This window comes from Triturus cristatus, chromosome 4_2 (genome assembly GCF_964204655.1).
Source record: "Triturus cristatus chromosome 4_2, aTriCri1.1, whole genome shotgun sequence".
Taxonomy (NCBI): domain Eukaryota; kingdom Metazoa; phylum Chordata; class Amphibia; order Caudata; family Salamandridae; genus Triturus; species Triturus cristatus.
This window is the reverse complement of record NC_140586.1, coordinates 867,636,162-867,658,696: the sequence shown is the minus strand read 5'-3', so window position 1 is coordinate 867,658,696 and position 22,535 is coordinate 867,636,162. Positions and strand designations below refer to the sequence as shown.

The following is a 22,535-nucleotide window of genomic DNA, read 5'->3' as shown; positions in this document are numbered from 1 at the left end:
TGATTAGGGTTACGGCCGGGCTGAGTTACTTTGTACTCCGACACCATGGCATTCAGCACTGACGTGATGATTCAGTCTGATTTTGCCCAATGGTTGCTGCTGAAACAAGGAGGATATACACTCGCGTTATACAGATGCTACAATAGGTGGGACGGCGGCAGCGCGGAAGAGTGGCTCTGCAGTGCACAGTTTGAACCAGCACCACAATGAAGTGCTCGTTCTGCTGCCTCAGTCCAGCCTGCACTGCTGCGAGCGGCTCTAACTTAAGGCTGATCCTGAAAGTGAGCTGTGCGCAGTGTGACATCAACTCCGGCAGCATGAACAGGAAGAGCTTTTAAACCTCACATGCTCGTGAAGCCGGAGCTCCCAGGCTGCAGGTTTATAATATGATGAAGTAAAGTAGAATTCTTAGACTTTCAGTTTAAAAACAGTTCGTCGAGGGTCCTGCAGCTCCCGCCGTGTTCATTCACTTCTATTTAGGGGACTCTGAAGCTCTTGTTGTGTGTTTTGTTAGTACAGACACTCTGCTGGCTGCCCAGACAAGTGCTGGCCTGGCTGAGTGATTGCAGACAGTGGTCAGAGCGGGCAACACCGGCCGGCTGTCCGCTGCATGTTTTTTACTGCGGAGAGGCCACCCAGCACCTTGATGTCACTGGCCCGATTGGTGTTTTTAATAAACACCATATTATATCTGTCAAATGTCAGGCTAGGCGAGGATTAATTGTTCCACTCAAGCTGCACTAATGGACGCTCCAGCACCGCTGGACAGCCAGACATACTGTCCCAAGTTAGGAGGGGAGAACTGTAACTGATCGTCTGCACCTTGGGACGCTCTTGAAGTGCCTGCTGCTGAAGCGTCGCCATCCTGACTAGCCTGGCCGCATCACAATGCTTGTAAAGTAATCTAAGATGTCAGCGGTTTAGCTCCTCAGTATATTTCACGTTTTCCTTAATCTTGCATTCCTTAAGATAGTTAGCTACTACCAGTACGTTTTTTTCTATTTTTTCCATGTAATATTTAACCCTTGTATAGTGAGTGCAATTTGAACTATTCACCTCCAGCTATTTTATAACGAGACGCAATCAAGAGATTTAGATTTGAAGATGAAGGCAGTGAAAATTCCTCCTAATGCGTGCGGGTTAAAAAACAGTTTTCACAATACATGGCCATCCAATCTTGGCCAATTTACAGAGTGCACAAACAAATAGTCATGTATTCCAGTCGAAACTGTCAATATGTGTGACGGAGGGGCGCAGTGCCAAAATATTGACAAGGCACAAAAACTTCAGTGCTTATCGGTGAGTGGGTCTGTTTTGTGTTTGGGCAATGGAGTGAAGGAGTTGTGAGGAAGTGCATTCAAAAGTAAGTGAAAACAAGGGCACGGAGAGAAAAGTGGTGAGGTGTAAAATATGAAGATGTGGAGAGAAAAGTATGCGAAGATCACACATGAGTGACATAGGTTGAACTTAACAGGAGCGATTGAGACATTCAGAAGACCACTATCATTTCTGCAGGCCTCAGCTGTTTCATTCAGAGCCTCACTGTTTCATAATTGAAACATTTTCAAAACAATTATTTACAACAAAATCATTCTTTTTACTAATTTATCTTAAACTGCTAACAACCCTTGACAAAGTCAGTAGTCCTGGTTGGTTTTAGAGATATGTCAGTTGTCAAGCTCAGAGAGAAACCAAAATAATTATTGGACGGCACACTGTGAAATTCACAGAAATTATGGGGCAGATTTACAAGCCCCTTGCGCCTCTTTTACGCCGCCGTTGTGTCACTTTTGTGACGCAGCGACGGCGCAAAGCCAGCGCCATGCTGTGGGGTATTTACAACGTGACGCATCTGGGAGATGCGTCACGTTGTAAAGCCCTGTGCCACGTGTAGGCGTTCTGGCACAGGGGGGGGGGGGGCGTTCCGGTGCAGGAACGCCTCCTAATAGTGGCTGAGTGAAATCTACAAGATTTCACTCAGTCACTTTTAAGGCCATGCTGCGTCAAAACCCTGCGCCTGCTTGAAGCAGGCGTAAGGATTGACGCAGCATGTTAGGGATAGGTCACCCCCGAGCCTTGCTGGAGCTGCGTCGTGCTTGCGACGCAACTCCAGCAATGCGCCGCCTTTCCGACAGGGGATGCGTCACGCATCTGCCCATCCGAGTGCCACGGTGTGCCGCATTGTAAATGCGGCGCATCAGTGGTGGCGCACGGGTGGGCAGATGCGTCGCAACTCTTCTGGCGCATCTCTGCTGATTAGCAGAGATGCGCCAGAAGTCGTAAATCTGCCCCTATGTCTTTAGGCCATATGCTTAATTACATAAGCCTTGCATGCTCCTTTTAGAGGCCTCCACTTGTTTCATCCCACTTAAAGCCATGATGTCAAGATCTTCAATTTCTGGTGCTTTGCAGCAGTTTTAAGATTTTCTCAAATGGGTGTCATTTCTGATATTTTGATGTGCTTTCCTTGTCTTCATTGCTTGATTTTGCGCGCGAGAAAGTGTCACTCATAGTCGTTGAATGTCACTCATAATTACACTGAAATTACAAAAATGTCACACATAAGCAATCTGAAACCTTGGCAGCTATGCAACATATTTCACTACAAGGCTGTAGGTTATACAAGTGGCGGCTTCTGTGGCTGAATGCACTTACAATCGCTGGGGGTGCGGTGCCTCCCTGCTGGTATATGCTGGCAGGCAGTGAGTCATAGGCCGGCAGTATTGCACTTTGGTTCAAGGCAAGGCGGCCGTATAACATATCCCTACTCTACGTCTCCGTCCGCAGCTTCTCTCTGCAGGCCTCGCCTCCTCTCTGCTCTGCACATTTGTGCCAACGTGTCCATTCACCGTGTGTCAGTGTCGGAATCTTTGCTTTCAGGTATACTTGTGACTTGTTTCTCCTACCATCGAGTAAAGCTGCTGCACAGTTCTCATGTACTATACAGCCAGTCTCTGGGTTCGGGGACCCGAGTCGTGCCCTCGCTGTGGTAGTTTCCCACCTAGCTGCCTTGGTTTGCTCTTTTGGAATGTAGAGGATATGGTTGATAGCTTGGCAGATGTAGAATGAAGACAGGGAAAAGGGGGGCATCAGTGTCAAACATTTTATCAGTCACATCAACTACCTTTATCCAGTGTCAATAAAGCTTGGGACAATGCCATTAAACCAGGGTTAATGCGCTGCGTTGTCGCATCCTCTGGGATAACCATCAAACCTCTGTGAACCCTATCTGTGCTCTTTGACAGGTGTGTTTGTGACCAGTATGTTATGGTTTCCATCGTGGCTTCTTTTCCTGCAGCTCACCTCGCTGAGACATCAAATATATCTCCTCTCCCTATCAATTAAGTGTCTTCCACGCTCTGTTTCCCATCGTTTCTATCCAGGTGAATTCTCCTGTGCGAGTCCATCTGTAAAATACATATACATCTCTGGGATAAGCCTTTAATCACTTTTTACCAAAGGCAGTTTTTCTGCCTTTATCAGCTAGTTAGCATGTGGCCTGATGGGCGGCTCTAGAGCACAGTACCGGACCTGATGATGGTGAAATCTTTCTGTTTCTTATAGGTCAGACTCCATTTTGATGCTTGCAGAGAGAGGTTAATTCCAGCTGCCTTTTCAAACACATAACCTTCTCTTATACAACTGTTAATTGTCCATGTACCATGAGAATTTTTGTGAAGCACCTTTGTGAAGGCCCGGCTGTGTAGTTACGAGCAACGGGTATGTGGGCAAGCTTGTTTCTTTGAATAACCTGACACAGATTGGTAGAGTTGCCCTGGCAATAGGTACGTCAAGTCTCTACAAATGACGCTGTTTCAAGCCAAAGAACCTTCCATATTTGCCCATTCTTTCTTGCAATGCAAATAATTAAATGTATGCTTTCAATGCATTCTTATTTATTGTCATTAAAATTCACTGCTTTGCATTCCCAGACACCAAGTTGACCTACATGTAGGTTTGGTTTACATATGAATACATTAATTGTGTACACATATTTACATTCATATATGCAGCAAGTACTATAACTGAGCTCTGGATATAACAAGCATTTGCAATGCAATCGGTCTCGCATTTACATGAGTTTAAGCTATGGGCATTGCAAATGACAATGCCTTATATTTATGTTTTAAAAAACAAACCATAAATTCAAGGCGCTGTCATTACAATGCCAATAGCTCAAATTTGCGTAAATGCGAGACCGATTGCATTGCAAATGCTTGTTACTTTAGTTGGTCACTCTTCACAGTTTTGTGTCAACCGGGACTGGAAAGACAGTCTCTCTTCCATGACGGCCCCCGGTCCTTAGGCGAGTCATGTAGCCACGTGTCTGTTTGACACGGCACGTTAGAAACATGCATGCGGTATTCTGCAGCTTAGGAATCTATTTTTAGCCACGCTGACTCACTCGTAGTCTCTGACTCAAGGAGTACAGCATGGATCCCCCGGGCTGCGCTGGAACAATTCAAAACAGGTAATTACGTATTGGGACAGTCGTCCCAGTGATTCATCGCCCCTGCCCCTTTTTGTGACTCGTGGGACTAATTTAGTCCGTGTTTTTTGTTACATGTTATTTTTAGATCCTGTGGGCTATTGACTCACCCCGGATAACTACAATAATCGCTACAAATCTACTGAAGTAATCATAAGCCATGCCGCAAACACAGTGCGGGTAAGTTGACCTTTGTCTACTTGGGTATAATCAATAGTTCTACTTCACATGAATAAATAGCTTAATAAGTACATCTTCATTTTTCCAGACCATCGTACAAGCATGAGGGTCTGTATCCCGACTCTACCTAACCATAGGTCAGTGAGTAGGCACGCATCCATTATATCAGTTTCTAGCTCTCATTCACTGTTTCTAATTAGTCAATATATTTCCCCCCCCCCCCAGGTTGCCTCCCTTCCCCCTGTCCTGAGGAAGAACCACCAGCAGAGAATGTAATCAACCCTCTATGCGCCAGGGTCGAAACGTTGACATTTTCCCCAAGTGGGCCTATACCTGATACCACCCCAGCCCTGCCCATTTTCACAGATGATAATCCCTCTGTGCACCGTCAAGAAAATCGCAAAACAGCATTCTTGGAGCATTTTATGAGGGACAGGCCTAATTGTGAACTGGTCACTGTAAGGGAAGGTACCCCCTAATTAATTCTGGGTTTTAGAGGAGGGGGAAATAACTGAAACTGTGAAAAGACCTCTGAGCTGACCTTCTTAATTTAGCTACTGGCTAGAAGCTGTCATAAGAAGACATTTCCCCAAATAGAAAAGTACATATCTACAAACTGGTTAATTCATACAAAAATATTTTATTATTTATACTCACGACCAATTGAGAGGAGGCACACTTGGAGAAACCTATTGTGGCATTTAGAAGAAATCCCAATTTGAAGGACAAACTGGTACATACCAGACTAAGATCTAAAAAAGAACCCAAGCAAACCACAATAGATGGGCTACTACCAGCTGTAGGTGTTGCCAGTGTCATGTGTGTGAGGCTACCCAACTTTGGACATATGGTGGAAAATCAGGAAAATTACGACAGATGACAAACTGCAAGAGCAAGAACATCATTTACCTTATCCTTTGCCCATGCGGGTTAGGATAAATAGGTGAAACCGCCAGGGAATTTCGTGTTAGGTTTTCAGAGCATAAATCGGCTATACCCACACAGAAGCTGCAGGCACCGATGGTGAGACACTGCTTACATTTAAAACATACAGAAAAGGAACTGAAATGGTTAATATTGAAACATGTGAATCCTATACCAGGCAAAGACACAGGAAAACTGAGAACATTTTTGGATTTTCTTTCTTGATACGGTGCGGCATGGTTTAAATGAAGGAATTATACGGATAGTCACTTGAACACCTAAGTCTCCATTGATTTATCTATTAACAAACAGGTGGTTTCCTTCCATACCATGTACATTCCTATTTGGAGAGAAACACGCATAATGGTGACTTTAGATCATCTGTGTTTGTCTCTCAGGATACCACATTTGCATGCCGACCAACAACATACATATATATTTGTTTTGCACTCCCATAACTAGTGAAGGATATATGACAATTTAACCTTAAGCTCCATAGGCGTTATAACAATATGCAGATAACACGGTGTTTCTACAACCATTTATTTGGTTTTTCTCTTTAACGATCTATAAAGAAACTGACCACATCTTTAGATAGCCGTGCAAGTCTGCATGATTCTCAACTCACGAATTAGATACCAGACACCACTCTGGTTTATTAATTGTTGGGGATACCCTATGCCCCACAAAATCATCTTTATGTATCAGAGCCCGATTAAGATCTGTGGATTTGTCATCATACCATACTCGTCCTAAGATGGCGACTATTCAGACCTCCCGCAACGTATTGAAAAAGATGGGTGGTACGTTCGCACGATATGTAGTTCATGTTTGAAAGCCCAACTAGATCTGCAGTATTTCTACAGTGCAATACCCTTTGTAGATGACGAATATTCAGATCCTATATAACATATTGTATCGATCATAATCTGTTTATGTCAGAGTCTTCTCTTTTGGAATTATTGTTCCCATTCAAAGATGGCAACTTCACAAAATTGGAGCCATCTCAATGGTAATAACTTCCTCGATAATGTAGTATTGCGAGATTAGCTTGTTCGTTTGGCGCTTGCGCTGTAAATAAGGAAGTCTGGCATGCAGGTAGATGTTCCCGGGAAAACGCCGGCGGAGGTCACTGACGATATTTGACTACTGAAAACCACAACGTAGGTACTTAATACAGCGGACTGACGAGCGCGCCCGTAACTTTGAATATTATCGAGACTAAGTTTCACTCTCTTAATTTTTATTTACAGTTAGCTTTCCTATTTGGTAGGTATGCATTATAGTTTCTAACAATATACAAACCAACTGGTTTGAAAAAATAAGCGAATGCTCTATGCATCTTGGCTAAAAATGGTGCCACTATGGCATATTCCCCTAGATATCTAGCAACACTAGTCTCAGCAGTATGTCTCATAGTAGCTTTGGTTTAACAACGACCCGAATAATCCCTGTCAATTAGCTGGTTTTATTCAGTTTGCAAGGACAATCCTCTAGCATTTGCAGGAAAAACATAATTAAAAAATCTTTCTGGACCATTTCCAAGATGGTCTCAGTGGCATAGAATAAATCTGCCTGTTTTTTGGAGTCATGGATAACCACCAAACTTGGTGCGAGTACGATAGATACATCTCAGAGGCAAATACTCTCAATTAATTGATCTGGTGAGAGAAATTACCCTCGATTTTGTCCACATATGATTTATAATATTATCTAGGGATTGTTATACATCATTGCTGTTCCTTTGTTTCTTTGTTTTTCTTAATAACAGACAACCGGACAAAATTTGGAAGCCGTTTTAAATACATGGTCCTATATGCAATTTTTGCTACATGTGATAAAGTTACGATCATTGGAGCAGAGTACACAAGGAGTTTTTCATGTGCATATTGTCTCAATTTGACAAAGCGCTAATTTACTTTCTCTTTTATGGTCCTTGACTTTGCACTTTTTGGGACCTAAATAGTTCTCTTTGGAACCTTGGCACAGCTTATCGGTAGGCTATCTGGTTTTAGGTTTAAACCTATAATAACTGATAAAACCCTACCGAAAGGAAAGTAGCTATCACCAGTGTAAACATATAAACACTGAAAAAACACCTTCACTACCACAAACTAAGTGCTATTCAAACAAAGAAAAAGGTGAGTGAAAGAGCCATTTTTATTTCTTTCTGAAGAGGCCAATGCAATGTAATTTTGTTATACAAGGCAGCAGCAAGAAAGACAGGGCTACCTTTCTGCTTGCGTTTTGTTATTTAGGGATGTCACAACATTATTGTTTCTTCTTCTGCTTTTTTCAGTTTTCTGGTGTTTGGTCTAAAGATGCAGTGTTTAGAAGCATGTTTTAGGTCTTGTTAATTATTTCATAAACTGTAGAAAATCAGGAAATATCAAAATCATATTTGATATTTTGTCTACATTTGATTTCACTGATCGGTAAAATGGCTGGTTTCATAAGAATCTCTCCCAATATGTACCATCACGTTTACCCACAGACAGAGAATGGGTGTAATCCTTTGATACATCCGCCCCCTTTTTTAGCGAGTCAGTATAGATTGTAGGTCAATTGCCAAACATCCCAAGCTTTAAACATTCAATGCAAGGCGTAGTGAAAAGTATATGTCAAAAGAGTGTTGTCACCCTGCATCTGAGATAGTGGTGAAAACATGACACCAGATGTTTGGTAAACATAGAAAGCAGTGTTACTTGGAATGCAGCTGCAAAAAGTTCCTACCAAGTTCAATAAAGATTGAAGTGATATTGTTTGTATTTGAAGTAATTCAGCTACTTATATGAAAAAGTTGTATGATGACATGTCAAAATCGATACCTAAGCTGAAGTGCTTCCCTGTAAAAGATCCTTGTCACTTGCTAGATGGAATGCTGAAAGCAGCTTTACAATCTTCAGAGTTAATGAAGAATGCTATTGTCTTTGTAGTCCATTCTGGTGCACTATTTCTTAATGTCCAGGAACTAAAATGCTAATATTTCTCATTTTGTGCTTTGTGTGGCATCAAAGAGAGAGCCATCCTAACTGTGTCATTTAGCCGGTGGTTCTCAGTCCTAGAGGCTGTGAATGCAATATTATCCACGTGGCAACCGTTTACAGAATTTTTGCTTAGTGATGATGCCAAAGTCAAGAAATGTGGTGATCTTTGGTCACATATTAATAGTGATGTGAAAAGGTACAGTCTACTGCATGCTTAGGTTTTTACAAGAAAATATGATAGCTGTAGTGTACATAATCAAAATACTAAAGTCTGAAAACACCCTTGTCTACCAAGTGTTCAGGGTAAATGGTGTAGATGTGAAACATCTCCTTGAGAGTAGGCTGGCCACACTTTTAGTGACTTTGGCACTGCAACATGCTAGAATTCTTTCAACTTGGTTAGCAAAGAAATGTTGAGGAGAAATTCAGGAAATTGTATTTTACAGTCTATGGGAAATGGTTTGCAATGATGTAAAGAAATGTCCCTTCACCAACCATGGCATTTGAAGTTAATGAAGCCCCACTGAGGTACTCTGCACAAGTTCTAGATCCCTTCAGAATTTTCTCCAGGCTTTGAAAAGAGCTACTTCCTTTTTGACTGCTTCAATAGCTGAGGGCATATGCGCCCAATTCAACGCATATGTTGCAGACCATGTCCTAGAGAATCACAATCTTCAGGTGCACCAGTATTGGCATGGAAAGCTATGTCATTGTGTACTGGCTGTTTTGGCATTGCCCGTATCAAGTGCCAATGTTGAGAGGGCATTTTCACAGATAAACATTCACACAGGAAGGACAGAGCAAGTGTACATGACCAAAGACTCACTAAAGAAGTATTGTATGGTGTACTAAAATAAGTTTGATTTGTAAAAAATGTATTTGGACCTTATATACCCTGTACACATGCTGTCTATACACATGCATATTCAGTGCAGAAAGCAAGCAATAATTAAAAGTGAAACATTCCATAAACACTGGAAAAACACAGTTTCTGTTGTTTTTAATGGCTCGGCAGTGTGTAACCACTGATAACCACTGTTTTTTTAAGGTATTGAAAACACTGAAAAAACCCCACCAGAATTTTCCAAAAATAGAAACTGAAAACAGTAAAGCCTACTTATAGATCATGTCACCTTTGGGTGTTTTTTCTTTCTTAGGGGCATATTATCAAGCATGGCGTTAACATTATCACCGCTTTAGCGACAGAAAACTGCCGCTAAAGCGGCGATAATGGGCTTGATAATTGCCGCAGAGAATTCAAATAGAAACCCATGTGGACACCAGAACATGGGCTTCTATAGGAATTGTCAAGGGCATATTATCAAGCCCATTATCGCCGCTTTAGCGGCAGTTTTCTGCCGCTAAAGCGGCGATAATTTTAACGCCGTTTCTTGATAATATGCCCCTTAGTCTTTCTACTTTGGCCCTAAGGTTTTTGGGTAATCTGTCTAATCACAATCACGTTTCAGCTCTCTTAAACTTTTGAATTATATCTGAGTAACGGGTGTGCTGTGAAAGGATACACTAAGTGTTTCTCTATTTTAATGCAAGACTGAACAGGCAAGCGACATACCTTTAGTTTTGAGGACATGATTTTGCTAAATGAAAATTTTTTCTTAATAGGTGTTGTATTCTGACATTCCCCGAGGTAAATCTTATTTTTTGTAAATTGAATTTTATAGATGACCCCAAATGTCCTCTTGTCTGTCTGACATTGACCGAATATACTTTTTGGTCCTGATGAAGGTGGCTCTAACTCAAATTCCACAGAAACATGCGTAGACCGTTTTACACACAAGGGAATCCTATCAGAGACATAAAACGAGAAAATAATTGGATGGAAAATGATTACAGAAAGGAATCAATTCTACTGTCTCGGGCAAAAGAAAATAGGATCCCTTATATGTTCAAAAAAAAATTCTTCCTTTTTTGTGATATTGTTCATGTTGTGTAAAGGGTAGTGTGACTGTAATATTTATGAGAGGTGTGAATGCAGTTTTGATGGGTGTTTTTGTGGGGTCACAAATTAATTGTTTAAATTGTGTTTTAAGTCAATGTCTATACTAAAATTGTTAATACATGTATGTTTATCTAATCGTGATAATACAAAAATAAATGTGAAAAAAGTCATATGTATAAAAAAGATAAAGAAACAAAAATATATATATGTATTTTTATAAATAAGAAAATACTTTTGTATGAATTAACCAGTTTGTAGATATGTACTTTTCTATTTGGGGAAATGTCTTCTTATGAGAGCTTCTAGCCAGTAGCTAAATTAAGTGGGTCAGCTTAGAGGTCTTTTCACAGTTTCGGTTCTAATTGTGAACTGGTACCATCATAAACCATAGCCAGTTTGCTAAGGATAACTAAGTGTAAATTGACTGTGTATTTTTTTTAATATATCCGGACTTGATTCCCCTCTTTTCATCTCGGTTCTATTCACGAACACATTTCCCCTTTCACACTCCCTTTGGAGCAACCTCTATGTTGAAGTATTTATAGTTACATATAGTGATCTGTTATAAAAGCAATTGAAAAATAAAAAAAATCACTATTGGAGCTACATTGGATAGGGTGACCAGACGTCCCGGTTTTCCCCGGACGGTCCCCGTTTTTGGAGAAGTGTCCCGGAGTCCCGACACTTTTCTCCAATTTAATGAAATGTCCGGGTTTTTAAACTCTGTCAGGCATAAACATAGAAATGTCCCGGTTATTTATTGGTGTTTCGGTTTGCACTGCTTAAGGGTGACGTCACCTAGGTGAGCGATGTAGCAGGAAGGGAAATCCTTAGAAGAGAGACACTTTCTCTCGGGATTTCCCTTCTCTTTCTACAACGCAGCGGCCACCTACATCATCGTGCCAGACATTGGCTCTGGTGTTCTGATTCTTCAGTTACTGCTAGCGCTTATCTCAGAGGTCTTCAAACATGCCCGCCCCCCTGGGGGTCCGTGGAGGCATTCCCAGGGGGCGCAAATGCTTCACTAATTACTTGTAAACAATGATGGCCTGAAAATGTGACTTTCTTTGTTTCCCTTGTTTCTAGGCCGTCTGTAGTAACATGAAGCAGGTGAGGATAGCAGCGCCACCTTTCGCAGTGAAAAGTGCCTGCCATCTGTTCACATGTTAGGGTTTATTAATATTTGCATCGACATTAACTTAGAGGTCATGCCAGCAACTGTGTTCCCGAGTCCTGTGGTTGCGATGTAAAAAACATGTCAAAACACAACTAAATATTCTATAAGTATTTTTTTACTTTTTCACAATCACGGCAACTGCATATAAAATACTGCACAAGCTCTTAAAAGACATCTTAAATAAAAAAAATTATGAAAATGAAATTAATTGTTGGGAAATGCACTTTTTCAGTTATGAAACACTAATTGGTTAATGCACTCACTGCAGATGTCTTTTTGTGAGACCAGAGTGACAGAACTGAATTCAACTTGGCACAGTGCAGAATACTGACACGTATTGATAGTGGTCTGAGGTCCCAACAAGTAACAGAAAGAACTGAAAATATTGATGTCATTATTTTAAAATTGTAAAAATATAAGATAGGATGCCATACAATAATTTGGTGTATATGATGGAAACAAGTACTTTCCAAGAATACATATTCATAATAACTAACCTAGTGTAGACATTTTTTTAAGTCCATTAAAGGACACTTTTTAAAACTCAGCATCCTTCTTTTATCTTTCAAAATTTTTATAAATGTTTGTCTTCAGGAAACTTCAAGTGACTCCCTAAATTAAAGAACTTTAGAGCCCTCTCTCCTGACCTCCCACCGTTGGCACCCTTCAAATACTCCAGGTCCCCATGAACAATTCAGTGATTGTTGTTTTTAACACACTAGAAGGGAACTGTTTTGTAAAATTAAGAACACCTTGGTCCCCATACACGTAGCCAATTTCACCCTCTGTCTTCATGCAGATGTCCTCTCAGGTGAGTAGAGGGGGTTGTAGGAGAGAGACCAATAGGGTCATATTCCGATCCCTGATCGTCCTGACCACTCGGGCCTCAGGAAAAAGGGAACAGAGCAAAATCCAAGGATAGATTCAAAGAGATGATCCTGAAAAGAGGACGTTATGTGGGGGTCTAATTTTTGTATTCACAAATGGACAGAGACAGCTACCCGACTTCCGGAATGAGATGCTATGAAGAAGGTTTCAAGAAATGCGGATTCATTTATTTTTTATTTTTAGTGCCATCACCACCATTAATTGGCACTGGGACAATGGTGTGAGGAATCACTACACCCCAATTATGGAAATGTCACTAGCAAAAAAGACAGAGAGGGGAGCCATTTTCCTGGTTTGTATTGGGGCCCAAGCCCCCCTTGCTGCACAGCGAACAGGTCCCAAGCAACAGAGGGGCAAAATTTAGGACCTTTCCTGATTTTTTTTCTGTTTTTTTACAGAGAGGAGCAGACTGCCTCCTTTAAGCCTCAGCCTTGCAGAAATGACCCAGTAGTGTGGGCAGAGTAGTAGGTATAATTCTGTTGCAGGTGCAGTGTCACCAGGTCCAAGGGGTGTGACATACCAACTTAACCCCTATTATGGCTGTTTTACCATCATTCCTTTCATATATTAGAGCTCAATGCTCCCTTGGTTGCCAGTGTTGTTAGGAGCATTGAACTAATGGCACCTGAGAGGAGAACATTGATGCAGAGGAGACACCTTAGTTAAGGCCTCAAAGAGATAGCAGAAAGGAGGATGGGGGGAGGAGGGTAACAAGGGGCAGCGGAGATGTCATGCTTCACAGGTCATTAGCTCATATTAGTGAGGCAGGTGCAATGCTGCCCTACACAGGAGTGTGAAGCCCCCCCTCCATCCCAATTATGACAGTCTTACTTTAGAATAGAGGCATCCTGGATAGCACTAGGGCTGAGAGCACCATTGCTGCAAAGAAGTGGGAAACACATGGGAGCTCATGTTTTCTGAAAGGGACAGAGCCTGTTTTAAAATTGGGGTGATAGCCAGGCTTGGAGGAGAATGTGTGAAAGAGGCAGAGGGGTTACCCTGCTACTCAGGGCTGCAGCTATAATTAGTGCCGCAGGTGCAGTTGCATTGGGGCTTCAATAAAGAATGTCTTTAAATGTGAAAGCTTTTTTTAAATAAATCAAACATTATTTATATTTCAGTCAACTGTGCTGAATGTAGGGGGAGTGCTTTACGGGGAGGAGTGTTCTACAAACAGCAGTATCTGATTTTGACGACTACTATATATATCTCAAACTCGATAGCGGTTCACTCGTTCACTTCCTGGCAGAGAAAACAAGAGAGCACAAACTCCTCCTTTATTGTTCACAGTTAACAGTCATAATACATATATATATATATATATATATATATATATATATATATATATATATATATATATATATATATATATACTTACTTGATAAGAAAACATACTTGTAATTTACCAACTATAGCAAATGTTGAGGCAAAGTCAGTCCAACTGTATACATCGCTTTTCATTGTGATTGACCCCAGCACTTAGAGAAAGCACGCTACAGCACTTGGGCAACAAACAAACAAGCAGTCCTGGTTTATCAGTGCACGTATAAACTTTCCTGCCTGGCTGCTAACGGTAGGGCTGGGGGCGGGTGGTATTTACTGAAATGTAGCCGCCGCTCCGCAGGAAACACCACAAAGCGGACACAGCGTGGGTGGGGGAAGTTACAAAAGAGCATGGATGGGGAGGGAGGGGGGAACAATGGCGCATAGAGGAAGCATCCATTTGGGGGTGGGGTACGAGCATATTTAAAAGTTATAGCGGAATGTCCATAAAGCGGGTGCCGAGCTGAGTTAAAAAAGCAAGACAGAAGGGAGTGGGAAAGAGTTTGCAATAACCACGTGGCCTAAAGAAAAGTAAACAAATAATTTAAAAAAATTATAGCGCTGGTGCCAATCTGAAGACGGGAGGGAGCAACAGAGAGTTTGCAATACCCTCGCAGCCTAAAGGAAAGTAATCACATTAAAAATAAAAAATAAAATCGTGCGGCCAGCTGCAAATGAGAAAAGAAAGGGGGTGGGTGGAAGCCATGCTAAAGTGCTGCTTTAAAAGGCAGTGCTGTGTGTGACTGAAACAAAAGAAAGCCACGAACAGCATGCAGTGCCTGCTTCACCTGGAGTGCCCACCGCAACACCCATTGCCCTACCCTTTAACGCTAAGTACAGCATTAAAGGGTGCCTTATTTACAAGGCAGTATTAAGCCACGCTAAAAGTGACATTGTGGTGGCGATAGGAGCTTGTAAATATGCCCCCAAGAGGATTAGGGGCATATTTACAATCCCATATCGCTACCACAACGTCACTTTTCAGGACGTTGTGGTGGCTATAAGGACTGTGCCTTATTTACAAGGCATTGTTAAGTAAAGCTGCCTTGTAAATAAGCGTTACAACAAACAAATGATGGACGGAATACTGACAATGCATACATTCTCCCCCAGTCAAGAGATCTGGGTTAAACCCATCGTTCTTTTGCCCACTACACCACCCCAGTTTAGACATGGCCATATGCAAATCAGTCTTGACCCTGTGCCTCATGGGAACAATCGAGCCCGAACTGCCAAGCCATGTCTTTCCTGGACCGGAATCAAGCATCCTAGGACCGGTTTCTGGCTATCAGTCGTCATCAGCCAGGATAGCTTGACTCCAGTGGCGTAGTGAGCACGGGTTCCACGTCTGGGAATACCCATCCCACTTAGGGCGAAAAGCGTTACAACAAACAAATGATGGACGGAATGCTGACAATGCATACATTCTCCCCCAGTCAAGAGATCTGGGTTAAACCCATCGTTCTTTTGCCCACTACACCACCCCAGTTTAGACATGGCCATATGCAAATCAGTCTTGACCCTGTGCCTCATGGGAACAGTCCAGCCCGAACTGCCAAGCCATGTCTTTCCTGGACCGGAATCAAGCATCCTAGGACCGGTTTCTGGCTATCAGCCGTCATCAGCCAGGATAGCTTGACTCCAGTGGCGTAGTGAGCACGGGTCCCATGGATTTAACCCAGATCTCTTGACTGGGGGAGAATGTCTGCATTGTCAGCATTCCGTCCATCAATTGTTTGTTGTAACGCCTTTCGCCCTAAGTGGGATGGGTATTCCGAGACGTGGGACCCGTGCTCACTACGCCAACTGTCTTGATGGTGAGGCAAGTTCCGCGTACATCATGGGTGCATTCGGTAACATGTCCACTGTCATAAGGAGGTTGCTAAGGGGCCCCGGGCGGCAGCCGTGAGAAACTAGGCCCAAGATGGTTTGACTCTGCGTGTTCCCAGGCCTTGAGTGTTAAGCCCTGAGACTCAGAGGCGGTCAAAGGTTTACGTAGAGCAGACAAGGCTACGATAGCAACTCGCAAGTCCACCCTGAAGGAGGAGGCATGGACTAATTTAGTGGAGGTAAGCAGATTGCATAATAGCTCTAAGCCCACTTTTATCTGGATATAATGTTAGCCATCTGGATGCCCACATCACAGAGGATGATTGGGTACACCACTTTAAGGGAATCTTTTAGTCAGACACCCTGTTAACTAAGGGGCAGTAAAGGAGTGGAATCCAAAGCTGAACTAATTTTCACCACTCAAGAGGTGAGAGTAGATATAATGGGACTGTCCAAAAAAATGCCCCTGGCCAGATGGGATTCTGTCAGATCTCTACATTGTACATATAGAAACCTGGGTGCCTGTCCCCATAGCTGTTATTATTGCTACAGTTCAAATTGGGCAACCTGATTTGTGGATAATCCATTGGTAAATCAACATTACCTTCATATGCTAAAACACATAAACAATTCAGAAAAGAAAACTTTAAAAATATAAAAAACATCAGGCAATGAGAGAGGTGATGATTTTGGGGTCACCCCTTACCTAGGGGGAGGGCAAGCAGATGGCTTGAACACAAAGAGCATATCATGCTGAACGATTTGGTGGTGGTCCCATCCTCCTAGGACCACACTAAGCAAAGTTATGGGCAAAAATACAATGCCAGCCAAAGGCCCAGCAAAGCATTATGGGGCAAGATTCTAGAGTTTAGTGAATATTATAGTATTAGCTCTCAGCTGAGCCCCAGAGCCTGCCCCTTGAGGAATGTTTTGATATTGGATACTAAAATATTCAATGCACCCTAGAATATTGTCCCATAATGCTTTGCAGGGCCTTTGGTTGGGATTGTATTTGTGCCCATACCTGTGCTTGGGGTGGTCCTAGGAGGATGGGACCATCACCGAATCATTTCAGCATGATGTGCTCTTTGTGTTCAAGGCATCTGCGTGGTTCTCTCCCTAGGTTAGTGAGGACACCAAAATCATCACCTCTCTCACTGCTTGCTGTGTTTTCATTTTTCACTTTTGTGTGATGATTATATGTATTTTAGCATGTTAAAATAGAGTTACTTGTTTTTTTACAAAGGGTATGTCATGTATCTGTATAATTAATTGTGGTGAGACTTACATTTATCAGCCATAGTCTTGGTATTTAAAAAGAGAGTTAATGATGGTACCTTTTGTTATAGGCCAATTTCCCTCTTAGATTCTGTGGTGAAGGGTGTGGGTAGCCTGTTACTTGAAAGACTTGTATCCTGGGCTGAAGAAAACAATTTGTTAGCAGAGATTCAATCTGGTTTTCACCCATTCCTCAGTGGAACAGTGTTTAAATTTATACAAGGTTCTGAATAAGTATACTGTGGCTTGCTCCTGCCCATATACTTAGCCTTCATGGACCTGTCCTCAGCATTTGACTGTGTCAACAGGTCCAAGCTGTGGCAGTTGATGTATTCCATCGGCATTGATAGCAACATTATTTTATTCCTAAGGGACATTTACCCAGAGTCAAAACATTATTTTATTCCAAAGGGACCTTCGCCGAGACTCAAGGATGGCTGTCCGCTATATAAGGGACTTGAAAGTGCCCCTTCAGTTTGGTATCAAGAGAGGGGTGCGCCAGGGGTGCATCTTAGCACCCTTTCATTTTAATTTATATATAAACTCCCTAGAGAAGGCCCACTTGGCAACAAAAGTTGACTGTCCCCAGGTAGGCAAGAGTAGCCTGCCGGTCCTTTTATACACAGACACAGTCCTCCTGGCGAGGACAGCGAGGGGTTTACAACTTCTCTTGAACTCTTTTGGCCTATTTATGTAGGATTTGGACCTGTCGGTTAATCACTCTAAGTCATATATTATGCAGTTGGGACCCCGTTAGGCTAAGCAGTCTACGTTTAAATTGGGACTCTCTTCTATACCCAAGACCAATGTCTTCTCCTACCTCGGAGTAGTGTTTGAAGACTCCTTGAGTTGGTGCCTCCTGCTTATTCAGAAGAAAGGGTACATAGTGAAAGCTTCTGCACTTATTTTTAACTTTGCCAGCAGGGTGGGAGGGAAACCAAGAGGGGCTCTTTTGAAGATTTATCGTGCCAAATGTATCTCAAAGGCCTGTTATGGGAGCGAGATCTGGGGCCACATTGAGGCAGGGAAGTGCTGAAAACTATTTTTTGAGGCGGATCCTTTCTGTTCTGCAAAGTACCCCATCCCGTTGTGCATGAAGAGCTGGGGATGTCTTTCCTCTCAGATGAACTGGCCTTCCGTCCCTTGGCCTTGTGGCTTAAGATTTGGGCTAAGCAAGAGAACACACTTATCAAAGACATCCTACGGGATTGTCTTTCCCTTGACCATGTCTCATGCATTGGATGGCTTCAGTACATAAGAGTCGGCCTCTGAAGGCTAGGCAGTGCAGAGCTATTTACTAACCCCAAGCTTACATCTAAGAGAGATCTTGCTTGGGCCAAAGAGTGCTTTTTAAGAAGGTGCCGCTGCCATAGAGAGGTAAAAGAGCTGTGTAAGCCTAGCGTGCGTAAGTACTACTAACGGCTCGCAAAGGGCGGTGGGGCGGGGTGGGGGAGGGGCTGGGTGGGGGTAGCAAACACGGATATAGGACGGAACGGAGGAAAGTAATTATTACGTTCCTCCGTTCCGTCATATGTCCGTGCTTGCTACCCCCCACCCCGCCCCTCCAATGCCCCACCCCATCGCCCGCAGCACGCCCTATGAGAGCCGCTACTGGTAAGTAAATCGTGCTGAAAACAGTGCCAACCATCGAGCCTTATCTTTTAGCGCTTAAAAGTATTCATGACCGCCTTTTATTGACGAGGTTTCAGCTGAACCTCTTTCACTATCTTTTGGCGCATCCTCGTGGCTCCCACAGAGGTCAGTGCCTCATGACCTGGGGCTGCGACGGTGAGTCTCCTCAGGACATGATGCACTTTTTAATGTTTTGCATCTTTTATGCTGATTCTAGAAAGTTATTCATTATCCCCATCCCCAAAAAAACAGGTTTTAGGAGGGCGAGACCAGCTTTTATTTTTTTACAACTTCTATCTGAGGAATCTGTTTTGTACACTCTCAAGGGGCATATCTACAAGGCGGTGATATAAAACTATTGCCGCTTTTGCGGCCGTTTTCGTCCGAAAAGCAGCGATAATTTTATCGCTATATTAGCAAGGTCACGCTATCGTGTGAAACCTTGCCTTAGCGCCTGAATTCCTAACGCCCATCTTGATGCAAAGTGGGCATTCCTCCCCAGGATAACGGGAGAAATGTCGCTAAGCGACATTTCTCCTATTATCAAGCCTCACGCAAAGCAGCATAGCGACAAGAAAAGTAGCGATAACCTCTGTTATCGCTACTTTCCTTATGCCTGCTTTGAAACTGACTTAGCCATGATATCCTATGGACGGTGGATATCATGGCTAAGTATGTGAGGCCCTATCAGCAAGCTATTGCCAAACTTCGTGGGATTATCGCTGGGTTTCCAGCGATAATCTCACGTTTGGCAGTTAGCGCTAGGATTTTTATCGCTTTTGAGATAAGCGTTGCTAATAGCACGCTATCTCAGCGATAAAAATCCACGTTAGCCGGCGATAATTATCCTAGCGCTAAGTGCGCTTAGTGATAATTATCGCCGGTTGTTGCGATATGCCCCCAAATTTTTAAGGGTTACCGTCAGACTTAGGGCAAGCTGTGATTAAATTTTGTATTGCAATTCAGTATTTTTATCTTGTGTTTAGATGATCTGGGATGTATTTTAATTATCTTTCTGTAATCTAGAAGTTGTTTTATCGATGTCTGTATGTCTTTTATGGTTTTATGTATAAAACCAAATAAGGTTTATTGATGATGATGAAATATGTTAAATAATAAAATTAATATAAAACATAAAGTAGGTTTAATATAATTTCAAAAATATATAATAAATAAACCTAATTAAAAAAGGTTAAACACACATACATAATAATTCATATATATTTCCTTTGAAACAATTAATAAACTATTAATTTTAATTGATTATATAATTTTAAAATTATATAAAAATTTACATATCACTAAAAAAAACATAGGTTTCAGGGCCGTTATAGTTAGCTGGACATTTCCCTCGTACAAAACCCTAGAAATTCCCCCGTTATAGTTAGTTCAGCTAACTATAACTCGTGCACCCGCAATGCACTGCTGATGACGTCACATATTACATCACTCATGACATGGTCAGTGACATCACTTATGACATCACTGATGACATCTCAAATGACATCACTGATGACATCACTGATGATGTCATCCAGTGAGTCTGTGTTTCTGTAAAATTTAAATAAGTTTAATATATATAGGGAAAGGCCTATGGAAGAATGAGTGGGTGTATAAGTATGTGAATGGATGATTTAGTAGGTGCGTGACTGACTCTATAAGTGAGTCATTAAACATATCTTACTGCAGACTAGTGACTAAACTGTGTGAATGTCTGTATCTGTCTATCTGTTGGTGTATAAGTGGCTGCATGGTTTTGTGAATAGCTATATGAGTGTCTATATGGGTTATTGATTGGGTGCCTGAGTGTTTGTGTAGGGTGTGTATGACTCTGTGCATAGATGTGTGGGTGGGTGATTATATGGGTGCATGGATTTAAGAGTGCATATGTGATGGACTGCATGGGTGGGTGAGTGTGTGTATGGTTGTGTTAGTGATTGAATGTATATCTCAGTGGTACATGTGACAGTAACTACATATGTGAAAGGCAGTATATATGTGTGTAAGAGTATATAACTGGCTATATGTGAGAGTGTGATTGTGAGAGTGAGTGTATATATGAGTGTGTGCTTGTATCATTAATTGTATAAGAGCGTAAGAATGTGGTAGTATTTTTATGAGTAAGTGAAGTTGTGTGTGTATAACTGTATAGGTGAGTAAATTGGACTGTGATTAATTATTTGCATGACTGACTAGGTGTGTCAGTACCTCAATGGATGATTGGCGGTGTGTGAGTGTCTATATAGGTGTATAAATGCATATGACAGTCCTGTACTGAGTGACTGTAAGTATGAGTGACTGTACAGGTGAGTGAGTAGAGGTGTATGTAGACCTACGAGTCAATGAGTGGGTATGTAGTTATTGGTATTGGAGTATCTATGGTTTTTAAAATGGCCGTCTGAAATTTTGAGTCGGTGTATCAAAGCTTATATTAGGGTGTCAGTAGATGCACTAATTTATCACATGGATGACGTCATCAGTGATGTCATCAGTGACGTCATTTGAGATGTCATCAGTGATGTCATCAGTGATGTCACTGACCAAGTAATGAGTGATGTAATATGTGACGTCATCAGCAGTGCATTGCGGGGGCGCGAGTTATAGTTAGCTGAACTAACTATAACGGGGGAATTTCTAGGGTTTTCTACGAGGGAAATGTCCAGCTAACTATAACGCCCCTGAAACCTATGGTTTTTTCAGTGAATTTCAAAGGTTTTTTCAAATGCCAATTCCTAACTATAGCGTGCATGAAACTTATGGTTTTTTCAGTGAATTTTTCAAAGGTTTTTTAAATGCTAATTCCTATCTATAACTTATCTCTAAAGCTATGATGTTTAATGATTTTCATTGGATTTCAAAATTTTTGTATTTCAGTGTGTCAGTTCCTTTAATTTTGTTTTTTTAAATACTTTTTTATAACCATTTTTTAAACTTATTTTTTCAATTAATTCTTTTAAAAATTGAAAAATATTATTTTTTTATTGTTTTTTTTAAATTGTAAAAACTTAATTTTTTTATATTTTGTAAAATATTTTTTAAACTATATTTTCAAAACTTTATTTTTTATTTTTATTTTTCCATTTTTTGGGGGATTCGCGCACCCTATGCGCACCGTTCTCGATCCCTGCGCGAAAGCATCCGCGTACGGTATGCGTTGGGGACGTGTTTGGTGCCTGATTGCAATGCGACCGGTACGCGACTCCAAGCCTATACGTGACACGTACGATGCACGTTACGCGTTGCTTGCGTGCTTCCGCGATACGTCATGTGCGTGTATGACGCGGTGGGTGCGCGAATCCCGCGAAATATTTTACATTTAAAAAAACACATATATATGTATTTCATGTGAATATTAATTGAAGACAAACTCTAAACTACTCATAAAAGTAATATATTTTTACTTGTAATCCTATATTCCTTTTAAATTCAATTTCGCGGATGCGCGCCGGGTGCGTGCTGCCTATGCGCACGGTGCGCGGATCCCATGTGACCTGAAAAAAAGAGATTTGATTGGTTCATTACACTTCTTGTTCTAACTATTGAAATACCCCACCCATTTCAATCATTCTGCTTAGACCTTCTTTGGAGGAGCATCTCTCTGCTGAGAAGAACTTTTTTTGGCTAAGTTTACATTTAGTTCAAATTTTTTTGCAAAACAATGGCTTCAGGGCAGGAGGCATCTCCAGCATCTCAACATTCTTCTGGAGATGAATTTCTGGTTGAAGCACCACGCCCGGAAAGATATTCATCCACCATCTGGAAATGTTTTACTTTTCCAGAGGGGCAATAGAAGACCAATGCCACCAAAGTGACTTGCAAGATATGTCAAAGAGTGCTCTCCCGTGGCGATCCAGCAAAGAAGTACTC

General features: G+C 41.8%; 1 protein-coding gene across 1 annotated transcript in view; it reads left to right on the top strand.

Moving 5' to 3' along the window:
* The first annotated feature begins 4,398 nt into the window (after window positions 1–4,398).
* The window catches only part of LOC146835282 (uncharacterized), a 257,250-nt gene continuing 239,113 nt past the window's right edge, over window positions 4,399–22,535 (top strand). The window contains exons 1-2 of the mRNA XM_085602863.1: window positions 4,399–4,471; window positions 4,578–4,669. Coding sequence (XP_085458989.1) covers window positions 4,650–4,669 — 20 coding nt within the window. The 5' untranslated portion in view covers window positions 4,399–4,471; window positions 4,578–4,649. The remainder of the gene's footprint in view (window positions 4,472–4,577; window positions 4,670–22,535) is intronic.